This window comes from Pleurodeles waltl, chromosome 8, assembly GCF_031143425.1.
Source record: "Pleurodeles waltl isolate 20211129_DDA chromosome 8, aPleWal1.hap1.20221129, whole genome shotgun sequence".
Classification (NCBI taxonomy): Eukaryota; Metazoa; Chordata; class Amphibia; order Caudata; family Salamandridae; genus Pleurodeles; species Pleurodeles waltl.
In genome coordinates, this window is record NC_090447.1 from 1,211,691,318 (window position 1) to 1,211,704,680 (window position 13,363).

General features: G+C 44.4%; 1 protein-coding gene across 7 annotated transcripts in view; it reads left to right on the forward strand.

Annotated features, from left to right (window-relative positions):
- The first annotated feature begins 2,422 nt into the window (after window positions 1-2,422).
- POSTN (periostin) overlaps window positions 2,423-13,363 on the forward strand; it is a 197,551-nt gene continuing 186,610 nt past the window's right edge. For all 7 annotated transcript variants that reach the window (XM_069205499.1, XM_069205502.1, XM_069205504.1 and 4 more), the window contains exons 1-2: window positions 2,423-2,605; window positions 5,526-5,624. In XM_069205499.1, the coding sequence (XP_069061600.1) occupies window positions 2,484-2,605; window positions 5,526-5,624 (221 nt within the window). In that variant the 5' untranslated portion in view covers window positions 2,423-2,483. The remainder of the gene's footprint in view (window positions 2,606-5,525; window positions 5,625-13,363) is intronic.

Sequence of the window (13,363 nt, forward strand, 5' to 3'; positions counted from 1 at the left end):
TCACTTCCAATTCACATCAGCAACAGAATAAGGCAAGCTTATTTACATAAACAATCTGCACAGTAAATAGTAGAAAACGCAGGGTTGGGAGAAGACTTTAAAACCATGCTTGTAGATCAGATGAAGGATCTAAATAGGAACAGAGTGCGTAGGGCTCCAAGAAGTAGGGACAGAGAGGTCCTTGTTGTTTTCAGTGGGGACTAGTTTGAGCAACTGGGTGAAAGGGATGAGTCTGTAGTAGGCTCAGATGAGGAAACCATGAAGGGAACCCACGAAGGGAGCATTTTGAAGTCAGGGTCTAGGGTCTCCTTAACACAGATCCGTCCCAAATACATGATGAATGTGTCCCTCAAAGTGCATTCTTCACAAGGAAAGCTGTTTTCTGCAGGAGCAAAAAAAAAGTGCATTTGCAGACGTGGCTCCATTCCCCCTTTTTAGAAGTCTCTGCAGTGAAGACCTTCACACAGAAGGAATAGAGGACATCACATAAAGATAAATGACATTGAAAAAGTAGGTCTACACAGCTTTCCAGACATACTTCTGCATTTGTTTGTGAATAGAAGAAAAACTGAAAAGTATGCTCAGACAGAGCGGAACTTTTACCTTTTTTAGAATAGGACTCTAATTGTACTTTTATCCATACACATGAAAAAGGGAGGTTTAATTGATTTACTGAAGTTCTGTGAAAGCAACAACAAATCCCCACAATTTCAAGGGATGCAGTGGAAGAAATATATATGTGTGTGGAAAAAAATCACAATTGGATGTATGTGCATATTAACCAGTCGTGGCTCGCGGGGATTCCTGGGGGCGGGGTGGCGCATGTGGGGGTTGGAGGAACGATGGGGTGTCACAGGAGAAATTAAAAAAAAAATTAAAAAAAAAAAACTTACCTCTGCTTCCTCGCCGGGCCACTCCTCTCCTCGCTTTTGTCAGGATGCTGCAGGCACATGCTCCCAGCCTGCCCTGCGGCAAATCCTGATGCTGCTCAAAGCAGCATCAGGATTGTCCGGGAGCCTACTGCACATGTATGTTTGGCCTGCCCAAGACGGCCTGACAAATATACATGCACAATCAGGGGGAGTGCTGTGCACTCCCCCTCAGTGCATGTCACCCCCGTGGCCCCGCCCCTTTCAAAGAAAAGGACACATTTCTTTGAACATGTTATCCTTTTCTTTGACCGGTTTTGCAGCTGCCCTTATGGAGGAGCCACCCCTGATATTATCTTGAAATGCAATCTGTGGAAGTAGGGCAAGGGGAAAAATCATATTCACTTACATTTAAGGCACAGAACAATTAAGACTTTGCACTAGGTTTACATGACAAAGGTGACACAAACCTCTGTTTGAGGGTGTATTTTTTTAAAGAAAATCCTAATTTCTGTGAGAAAGTAGCGTAAATTAATTCAAAGTGGCTGTTTATACTACTTTGTGACACCCTGTGTCAAGGGGTCCTTTCTTGAGTTTTACATTGGGGCATGTTGAAGAATAATCTTTTTTGCTTATCAAGAACAGGGCACACACAAAATTGCTGGCCAGTAGTGTTTTTAATTTTTTTGAATATTTTTGGCAAACGTCATTCATTAGAAATTACATGACTGTAATTAATGACTTACAACCAACCCAGACACTAGTCAATTAGATCCTCCCATATTTATACTTTTTTAGCGCCGCATTTGCGCCGTTTTTTGACAAAAACGGCGCCAACCTTCAAAATAGAATGTATTTTGCAAGTTTGCGCCGTCCCCCCCCCCCCCCCCCCCCGTCAAAAAACGGCGCAAATGCGGCGCTAAAAAAGTATAAATATGGTTAGTGTCTTATGACGGAGTGAGGGATGAGGAGAGAAGAGATCCGGCTAATGGAACTCTCCCGGTCATGGAACTTACTCCATTCCGGCGCGCTCCTAACCTGACAGAGGCATAAGACCCCTCGGGTTGGCTGTTTTTACATATTGCCCTTCTTTTGGGATATCTCGAAGAGCTATCCGATGCTAGCGCGTCCAATCCAACAGCAGAGGCTGCTGAATGCTTTTGAAGCTCCACTCATAAAAAATAAGTTTGGAGATAACTACTTGAAAGTGTTTTAATGGAAAGCTCGACACATACAATGGCGCCAAATGACGCACAGTTGTTTTACTCGTTTTAAAAAGAGAAAGGGGGTCATATATTGAGATGTGATGGGGTCGGCGTCTTGGCATGTCACATACTGAGATGTGTGTGGGGGTGTTGGGTGGGGGGTCTTAAAGCACCAGTGCCAGGCTCTGCAGCTATCCCGGGCAGACTGATGTCTCCCCAGCAGCGGCATCCCTCGCACTGACTCAGACACACGGAGGTCGCGGCCGCTCCTTGGGGGGTGGGGCCGGGTCTCAGGTTGTTCCTCGCAGCCCTCCCACAGCCCCCGGAGCTGGGATATAACCGAGGGGCTCAGCATATCTCCTGCCAGTTCTCCTCTGTGACGAGCCAAGGGCACCGAGGAGGCTACACCATGAAGATGCTTTTCCTGCCAGTTTGTGCCATTGTGCTGCTGTCTGCTTTTGACTCTGCAGACTCATCTGCCTATTATGACAAAATCCTGACTCACAGCCGGATCCGGGCTAGGAAGGAAGGGTAAGTGCGAGATTTCTTTGTGTGTGACAGGAGGCTGGGAAGAACTTGACACAAGAAAAGCAGCAGTAAATAAAAAAATAAAAATCTTATTAAGTAATACTTCTTAAAACATGCACTGCGCCCCTCCAGGCTGGTGGTTGGTAGAATGTGCCTGGTGCCCTGGCATCAAGAGACTTGCACTTAAAAAGCAATATCAAAATCAATTCCAAACACACGTTCAATACAGTACTGCACTGTTCAAAAGAAACACATTTGTCAAACAGCTAGTGTTAGATCAGATTTATTTTACCAGTGGTCGAAGGAGGGTATTGGCGGCTATTAAGATATTTACAACAAATAGAAATCTGTTGTTCGAAATGATAACAGTTTAATGATGTAAACGTGCCCTTTCCGGGGCACCGATGTTATAAAGCCTAAGAAACTTTCTTACTGAGCCAGTTAAAAGGTTTTTTAATTGCATCTTTCACGCCTGTTAATATTCCTTCCGAGGGCTGATAAAATGTAAACCAAGCATTTAAGGCTTATTCTGACGAGAATTGTTTCTTGGAGGCACCGAGAGATGGAGAGTCGCGGCTATGCGTGTATTCGAATTATTCGCAGTGCCTGGGATCACACGTGTTTAACCGTCTTCTATCGGTGGGAATGCAGCCCACCCGGACTAAATATCCTAGAAGTAGTTTGCACGTTTTAAGCTCTTTCTCGAGAAACGCACCAGATAACACAGGTGCGCTTGTCACATTTCTTAAAGTATTTCAAACAATTCTACAACTAGTGTGTTTTGTTGGTGGGTTCATTGTCTTTAGGAAACAACGAATAGCGTTTTCCTAATTTCCAGCTGTGGCCATGTGTTTCCAATGTCCACCCTGTAAAAAGCCAGACTGCCTTTAAAAGAACCACATGTGCGCGGGTGTTTGCATAGGTGTGTCTGGGATTCCAAACACAGGAGACCCGGAGAAGAAAAGGCGGGAAGATTGAACAAGCTACAGGGACCCCTGGAACAAATGAGATGCGTTTCACTTGTGGTGAGGTGTAGAGGAGGAGGTGAGGGGCGACTGAAATGATGTACCACGATATTTGTGAATGAAGCCACCGGCGTGGTATTTGGGCACAGAGACCTTTCATTGTATGATCTGCCCAAGCCCTTTCAATGTCCGAGAGATAGGTGGTCAGAGATTTCACTGCCTGGCGATTGGTGGTGGCACTGTGAGTAGCAGGAGCCCATCGGTCCCCTCGAAAAGTTGAAGGAGCGTCAACTCGAGCAGTCAGCTGCCTGAGGTAGTGATGGCCACAGGGTGGCAGTGCCTACTTCGCACTTGAGGCAGTGAGGAGTTGTATTATTCAAAGAAAGGTGCTCGGTCTGGCAGTGTTCACCTATGCCCATATACAGCAAGGATAGGTCGACGATTAGCCGTGGGCACGGCCTAATGAATGAATAGTGTAACCGTCTTAATTTCGAAGCTGTGTGCTGTGCATTCACGGTGGTACGTGCACACAACAATGAGATAATACGTCAGAATTGCCACCAGACAAACTTGCTGCGCAACAGAAAACGTGCACCACGCCCACCAAGAGATTGGAGGTTGTTAACCCACAACCCCTTCACAACCAGAACATCTGGCGCCATAGGGTGCTTGGAACACCTCACATCGCACGGCCGTTAATGTACTGTGATTGCTGGTTTCTTTTTAAAGTCTATTTAGTGATTTCGCCACTGGTCTCCAGAAAATGTCCCATCACAGGTCACTGGCGTGCTTCATACGGTCTTTTGCATCGGAAATGTATTTTAAAAGTAAGCGCTTCAAATTACAAGCAAAAGACGGTTAAACAAATAGAACATGTTTTGAGGTGTGCTAGTCCAAGCGAACAAATCCTGGCAGCATGATAGATAAACGGGTCTCTGGGGTTTATTTATCCACAAACAACCAAGCTCTCAAAGTTAGTTTTAAATATAACGGTGTGAGGAGAGCTGGAGGGTCGCAATGGACGCTGTAAAGGCAGAGAGAGTTACCGAAGAGGCAACGACCTTCGACAAATATTCTAACAGCCCTTTGCAAAAATTCCATATTCTTCAGAAGCTGGTAACGAACTCCTCAAAAACCTTTCTCTTCGCTTCGAGGTAGATAGAGTCCTTTGTACGTTCGCCCCACCCTTTTTTTTTTTTTTTTGAACTCCCGAGGAGCAATGGAAGCTTAACCTCCCTGCTTTAAATTGACCAGTACTGTCCGGTACGTAGTACAGGCATTTTTTTTATTTTGAGCGGTAGAGTACCTGCCCTTCTCAAGAAAAACGTAACACTTTGAATTCGAGAGTACCAGCACTTATTTTTTTCCATTTCAATGGAAGCTCAACTCCAGTGCTTTAAATGGGCCAGTACTGTCCGGTACGTAGTACAGGCATATTTTTAATTTGAGAGGGACCTGCCCTTCTCAAGAAAAACGTAATACTTTTAATTTGAGAGTACCGGCACTTCTATATTTCCATTTCAAGCATTGAGTAACATCCTTTATAAATGAATACGCATTTTACGTGTTTCATCATTCCTTAGACGAATATATCTTTTGTATAGGCTGTGGATGTCCGTTTCCTTTCTAGCGCCTTAAAAATCTTTGACTGAATTTGTGTGCTTTACAAACCATACACCTTAAAAGAGAGAGAGCTATGGGTGGGATGCAGACTAATGATTTGGGGGGCAAGAGCATTGAGTACTAGTGGTAAGTTTGTATTCCCCGCCCCAAGAGACACCATGGAGCTAAGGAAGGTATATGTGAGGGCCACACATGTATCACTGCACCCCCCGATCACTGCACCCCACACACCCGTAAAAGAGCTGCATTCTCATACTGCAATCGGTGTAAGGCATGTGTCTTATAACACAGCTACTGATATTTGTACTAAATGAGAGTGGTGTGTTTTTTTCTAGACCAAATGTCTGCGCTCTTCAGCAAGTGATGGGCACCAAGAAGAAGTATTTCAGCACCTGCAGGAACTGGCATCAGGGCACGATTTGCGGCAAGCGGGCGTAAGTATTCCCTCTCCATGGTGCAGCCAATAAGGTTTGCCAAACAAGCCCATTTTTTTCAGCCGTAACCTCTCAAAGTGAACATATCTATTTCAGCCTTATTGTTCCATTAGCAAATAAATGCTCCTAGATTTCCATTACTGGCCAGGAAGATATCTCGGCGAGTTAAGCACTAGTTACAGAGGCCCAGCTTGTTCTTTAAATTGGCAGTTCATGTTTTGGAAAGCTTGGCTTAGCTTGTCATTCCTCTAAACTCCACCAAAATAATGCCTTTTTTTGGCGAAAGCCTTTTTTTGGTGAAAGGCGAAATAGTTCATTTGCAGCAGTGTGACTAGTTGCCAAACTAACCTACAAAACAGATAATCTGCTGTACACATAGTAGTAGTGGCCCACGCGCTCGTGCCCGAAGAGGTGCTATACCTTGAGCACATTCGTTAAAGCTGCATGTCTCAGTTTAAACCAGCCTATATCCCCACTCATCAACATCTTGCCATTTTCCTTCCTCCTCTTTAACTCCTGCTAAGAATGCGTCTATCTCATGAAATCCCATGTCCCTCGTATTTTTAGGTCTGGCATACAGACACTTTAAATGTCCACCAGCCTCATGTTTCCATGTATATACTTACAGAAGGTTTATGTCAGACCGCTGCAACCATTGGTGTGTTCAAGTGTCATTTACTTTTTACTTCCACCAATTAAAGCGTACAGAATGAAGCAACGGGACAGTCCATTTCACCCTTTGGTTTTCTTCACCGTAAGTAACAGTTTGTTGTTCCTTCACACTACACAGCCACTTACATATAGTCCACTTAAGTGTAATAGCTGAAAGCCAACCTCTTCTTTCAATTATTATTATTTTTTTCGACGGGTCATTTTAAACTTTATATAGATATATTTTTTTGCAAGGGTGCATACCCCGTCTTAAGATGGCAGTATTTTTATGTTTCATTACTGCTACACGTTTAATGTCGCTTGGATTTGTTTTCAAAAACGAATTCTTGCCCAAACCAGACATATTGCCATTGTTTTTAATTGGCATTGGGGAATTTACTGCAAGTTAGACCAGTAGTAGAAAAATGCAAGGGAAGGCAATACTACGTGCACATCCCAAGTGCAAGGCCACACATGGGCCACGAGCCGAGCCTTTCCGGTGTACACCTCGGTGAAACTTGAGCCCCGTTAATGGCCGTCATGCTCTGTCTTGATCAGATATGCAGAAGCAGGCCTGTCCGTTCACATTCACCCTGACAGGGTGACATGATTCAGTATTGTAGCCCATGAAGACGGAATGTTACCTGAGGGGAAAGTCTGAGACGCCCATTTTATTACTCATTTAAGAACTATGGCCCTCATTCTGACCCTGGCGGTCTTTGACCGCCAGGGCGGAGGACCGCGGGAGCACCGCCGACAAGCCGGCGGTGCTTCAATGGGGATTCCGACCGCGGCGGTAAAGCCGCGGTCGGACCGGCACCACTGGCGGGGTCCCGCCAGTGTACCGCGGCCCCATTGAATCCTCCGCGGCGGCGCAGCTTGCTGCACCGCCGCGGGGATTCTGACCCCCCCTACCGCCATCCAGATCCCGGCGGTCGGACCGCCGAGATCCGGATGGCGGTAGGGGGGGTCGCGGGGCCCCTGGGGGCCCCTGCAGTGCCCATGCCACTGGCATGGGCATTGCAGGGGCCCCCGTAAGAGGGCCCCTACATGTATTTCACTGTCTGCTGCGCAGACAGTGAAATACGCGACGGGTGCAACTGCACCCGTCGCACAGCTTCCACTCCGCCGGCTCGATTCCGAGCCGGCTTCATCGTGGAAGCGTCTTTCCCGCTGGGCTGGCTGGCGGTCTGAACGAGACCGCCCGCCAGCCCAGCGGGAAAGTCAGAATTACCGCCGCGGTCTTTCGACCGCGGAACGGTAACCTGACGGCGGGACTTTGGCGGGCGGCCTCCGCCGCCCGCCAAGGTCAGAATGAGGGCCTATATTTCTCCAGCTGTGCTATTAGAGATGAATACAATTAGACATGCACTATTTGTAGTCCTCCAATCTCAACAGTAAAGGTTTAACAACACAATTAGCCCATGCTGCTCACGCCAGTAAAATGTAAACTGATCACTTTTGTGCACTGCGTTGTTAAGGGGAAACGGGACGTTTTGTAGCCTTATACAACCTTCAAAACACAGCAAGAGACATCACAGCCCCACAAATCTCGTGTAGTTAGGTTTGTCTGCCAAGAGGTTAACTCGGAATTTCCTGCTCTACTGCACTTGTTAATCATTTCTGTCTGTGTAGTGTAGATTAATACAAACTATAAACACCCTTTGTCACTTCGCCAAACAAAAGCTGGTATATTTCTTCCCCTTCATGGAGAGCAATTTGCTAGATATGAACAAACTACAACTGAAGTCAAAATGAACATTTCTTTGATTGTTGAAGTCTAAACATGTCACACAATTTGTTGCTCATCTCAATTCATACCTTTATACATTAATAACTAACTCCTTTGTAATATTTCTGAGTTCTACAATATAGGTGGGCGCGTGTATTTGTATATACACACACACTATCTTTCTCCATCTCTCTTTTTCTGGGTTGGAATGGCCTCTCATTAAAAATACCCACGAAAATACATGTTCTATGACCCTTGAAATATATTGTCATTTAGTTAAAACTAGCAGTATTCACAATGAGAGTGAAACACAGGAGGATATGACATTGTGTGGAAAGTGAAAATGTAACTTCACTAAAGATATAATTCGTTCTCAAGTGTCAAGCACTTAGCAGCTTAGAATGTTATCAAAGTCTAGTTTCTGGCGTGAACATGACCTGATGTGGTCTCTTGGGGGAACAAGGCAATGTCTCTGAATAGGGCAGAGTTGGGGGCACACAACTGAAACAAAAGTTGGTCCAGTGTTCGTTTGCTCATGTGCCAGTTCAACAAATAATGCTATACTTTTTGTCCCCACAACTGAATTTTAAATATTTGTTCAAAATTAGATTTTGTGACACCAAATTTCCCTCTTCGGATGCTTTAGGTGTTGTGAAAAAAGGGTGAAAGGGTTGGTTCAGTCCACAGAAGAAATGTTCTATAAAGTCCTAGTAGCTCTCCGCTTTAATAAATAATTAGGCGCCCCAACCTGCTCCACAAATTTTTAATAGATACTAAAACTTGTTGTTGATATTATCTCAACTATTATTGTAAAATAGCAGGCCCCACGTCCCCTCAAATGCAAACTTCCTGCATTTTGACCATGATAGGCAGATGTATAACTCTGTATGAATGGCAAACATTAAGGGGCATATTTATAATGCCCTAGCGCCACCTTGCACCACATTAACGTCATTATTTTTTACGTTAATGTGGGGCCATCGAGACTGAAATCCCCGTGCCGTATTTACAGGGTGGCGCAATACGTTCATTGCACCACTCTGTAACCCTTTGCGCTACATTATGCCTGCGCCAAGCATAATGCATGCAAAGGGGGCGTTCCACCGTTAGAGGAGCCAGAAAAATGGCGTAAGGAAATCGATGAGATTTCCTTGCGCCAATTTTTACAGCACTTTTAATGCCTGCTCAAGAGCAGGAGTTTAATGGGGGCTTCCATTCTTCAGAATGGTGCCGTAAGTACTCTACAGGATTAGAGCCAATAATATGGCTGCTGCAGAGTACATCAGTAGCGTCATGAGAAACGGTGCTATTGCCCCCTACCCTGCCCCATGGCATGTCATATTTTAAATATGGCACATGGTGGCGGTAAGGGGGTGCTAAGGGGCACAGGGAAAGTGGTGCAGCACTCGGTGCAGAAAAACTTTACATAAATCTGCCCCTAAGTACTTCAGTCCTCATTATCGTGCTGCTCACATAGCGCTTCAAAAACCGAGATCAGACGAGATATGTTGAACAGTATCTGGAAGGCAGCAGTTCCTACTGTGAGTTCAAGGCACCCGGCAGCTCATTGCACTCCTTAGCATACCTAATCACTCTTTTCTTGGAAATTCTTGCATTTCGCTTGTCTTCCTCTCCTAGTTATTATTCTCAAATTAGCAGAGGGCAACAGTTCAAGAAATTAACTGAATTTCCTCTGTGATCCCCAGGCATGAGAACATCTACTCACAAGACACTGGGGACTCAAGGGGAGGTGGAAATAAAGCACAATTTAATAATATAGTTCTTGCTCGGTCTGTGCAATGCACATCGAAACATCTGGTTCCATGTAGATACTGCCTAAAGTAATTCTTTGGCTAATGAGCAACTTCACAGTATAGATTCAGAACATCTGTTTGGATTAAGAGTGCAATTCGAGTTTACTCTGTGAGAAAAGCGCTAAAACCTCAATCGAGGCAGCGCCAGGCGCCCTTAGAGTCAGTAACACAAGATGGAAATAGTTAAAGTGTCATTGCGATTGTATGATGTTCAAGCACGTCTTCTCCCTGTGAACTCTGCTACGGAACCAAGCTCTCTGCAGCCCCGAGTGGCCCGAAGTTGAGTGGCACTTTATTAAAACAGGCATTTTTATAGCCACATGTGAGAGTCGCCATCATTTCCAAATGAGATACAGATACCTGCGCACTTCAGGGCAAGATTATTCAAGGCCTACAAATAAAATCTGGATTTAATAATGGATTTTATGTACATAACTGCTAAAGTCAAGAGTGTATTCACTTCCATTGGGATTGTAAAACGAAGCTTAGGTGAAAAAAGTATATTTGATTCGGGTTTGCCAAAAGTGTGTGGAAAAACATGTTTTTTCCCCTTCCAAATCTGCTGAGTCCAAGTGAAGGACGTTGCCAGAACAGTTTTGCTACGACGGGGGACCCAGTGATACGAAGGGAAAGAATGTGCTGGCTTGCATGTGGTAATGTGGACCTTTCTGCAGATCCCCGCACATCTCCGCATCTGTTTTTTGTTGAAATCAGACCCAAGGGAATCCTGATCCCACACAGCAAATCGCCTGGAACAGTGACTGAAAGGCATAAAACGTTGCTAGCAGTGATTAATGCTGGATGTGTGCCTCCTGAACCTGACCACAGTACAGTCTTTATGGTGTGACGAAGTGTTTCGCCAGTGTGTATTTCAGGGAGAGAACATTAAAGAAACTAACGTAATAAAAAATATGGCCTAAGTCCACATTTTATGTGTGTTTCATTGGCATCCAATGAAAGGCTGTTAGTTATACTTTATAAAATGAATATTTTATGTCAGAAACCCCAGAATAGAATGCACTGAACTGTATGTGGGGAATTGTAGAGCTGAACAGAGTCCGTGTATATTCCATAATTTGGTTTGAATATTCCATTACAGACAAGTGTCTAACTTGACACAAGAAGAAGTGCCATCGGTAATGTAATTAAGCCCTTTTTTGTTAGGTAAATGGTTCCTAAATTATGAGTCGTGGGTGAATCTTCCTGGTGTTTCATAGTTAAGAAAGGAGGTTGTACATCTTCTAGAACTGCAGCCCTTTGCTCGTCAGATGGCTATGAATGTGACACGAAGATATTGGCACTAGAATATCCCGACCTCTTTCCCATATAGGGTGTCAGCTACCTCATCTTTGCACGTTGTCAATAAAATGTTGCCAAATCACTTTTATTAAACCATGATGGCTGAATTATATCCCATGCGTAAAGTGAACCCCTGGTTTACCAGCTGCCAAATATATACAGACTTCACCGGGGTAATAATACTTTGGAATATTGAGCCTGAACAATAGGAACTCAAATTGGTGGACCTGGAATTCAAGGTTCATCGAGGATATGCAACCATTCGGCGAGTGTCTCCATCCACATCCTCAAACCGGGGCAGAAATGCAGGAAAGGCGATGTCCAATAGTGAATAGATAGCCATACACCTCAAATGAAGAAACTGTTCTTTGTGTATTTCCATAACAGTCAGTCTCCGTTAAATTATAGTGACACACCATCCCTACATCTTTTCATGACCTATATATGTATAATGTGAGATGTGGAACAGGCAATTGATCGTTATGGGTGTTTTGGTCAATATATAAAATGTTGGTGCTAACCCTGGACAGTACATCAATAGCATGAAAAAAGTTGACACTATTGCCCCCTACCCTGCGACATGGTGCGCCATATCTTAGATATGGCACACACATGGTGGCGGTAGAGAGGTGCTAAGGGGCACGGGGAAAGTGGCGCTGCACTGGGCACAGCCCCACTTTCCTTAAAAATGCCCCGAAGTAGTACAAATACTCTGTAATCTGGTTCCAAGATGCATGGAATGTACTTTTTTTAACTGAGGACATTAACCAGTTTGTCCTTATCTTTGTGCAGCTTTTTTGTATTTTGCATATAGTATCTATAGTATTCTCCCATTGTTACTTTTGATATAGATCTCATTCTCACTTGCATAAGTTACCACATTTAACGGTTCTTGAATTATATAACTTCAGCCTTTGTGCAAATTAATGATCTGTCACTCATCTACATTTCTCTCGCTAGAGAAGGGTTGAATTGCTCCATCATTTCTACTTCCCATGCTTTTGACTATGACTCATACATCTGGGAGTTTTATGTCAAATTGGTAATGATTGCTAACTGGCCCCCAACTGTCCAGATACATGTCTACAACAGGGTAACAGAGTTCACTTCACCATTCTTATTGGATGAATTTGATACATTAAGTCAAAGCTGATAGCACTGAAGTCTCTATTTATTTTTGTTGAAAATAGCCCTTTTTGCACAATTATCCCCCAAAGTCTTGCCTCTGACCTCCTGTTTTGACTGTGTGCTGATTTCGTTTTTTGCTGGTTTAAGGACCCTGGGCACTTTACTACTGCTGACCAGTGGTAAAGTGCAAGTGCTCCCTGTCTAAATTGTATTGGTTATTGGTTTATCCATGATTGGCATATTTGATTAACTATTAAGTCCCTATTAAAGTGTATTATGTGTGCCCAAGGCCTGTACATCAAATGCTACTAGTGGGCTGCAGCACTGATTGTGCCACCCACGAGTAGCCCTTTAAACATGTCTCATACCTGGCACTGCGGTGTCTGTGTGTGAAGTTTTTAAACTGCCATTTCGACCTGGCAAGCGCACCCACTTGCCAGGCCCAAACCCTCCCTTTTACTATATGTAAGTCATCCCCAAATTAGGCCCACGGAACCCCATGGGCAGGGTGCAGTGTATTAAAAAAGTAGGAGATGTACTGTTGTGCTCCACATGTCCTGATAGTGAAATACTGCTAAACTTGTTTTTCACAATTGCAAGGTCTATCTCTCCCATAGGGTAACTTGGGGGTTGCCTTGAAATATCTTTTAAGTGTAATTTCCCACTGGGAGCAGAAGGAGATATGGAGTGTGGGGTCCCTGAATTCAGTTTAGAAATAACTCTTTTGGTGAATTAGTTTTTTGAATTGTAAGTTTTAAAATGACAATTTAAAAAGTGGGCATTTTCTTGCTTAAACGTACTATGCTGCTGCCTATCTGCTGAATATGCGTCAGGATGACAGTTGGGCTGTTTGCATACTCACTCTGGACAGTCACACAAAGGGAGCTGAACTGTGCCCTCCATATCCTGCCCATCACCAGGCTGATGGGTCTTCCTGAGTTAGAGTGGTGGAAGGAGCTGACATTTGCAACTGAATGGGGCTGTGTCTGTCCTCACACAAAGCAGTCCACAGCCCCATGGGGTTTGTCTGAGGCCAGGACAATGAAAAGCAGGCCCGTGTGCACTACAAAGACTTCTCCTTGAAGTCTGACTACTTCAAAGACAGAAATGAGTAG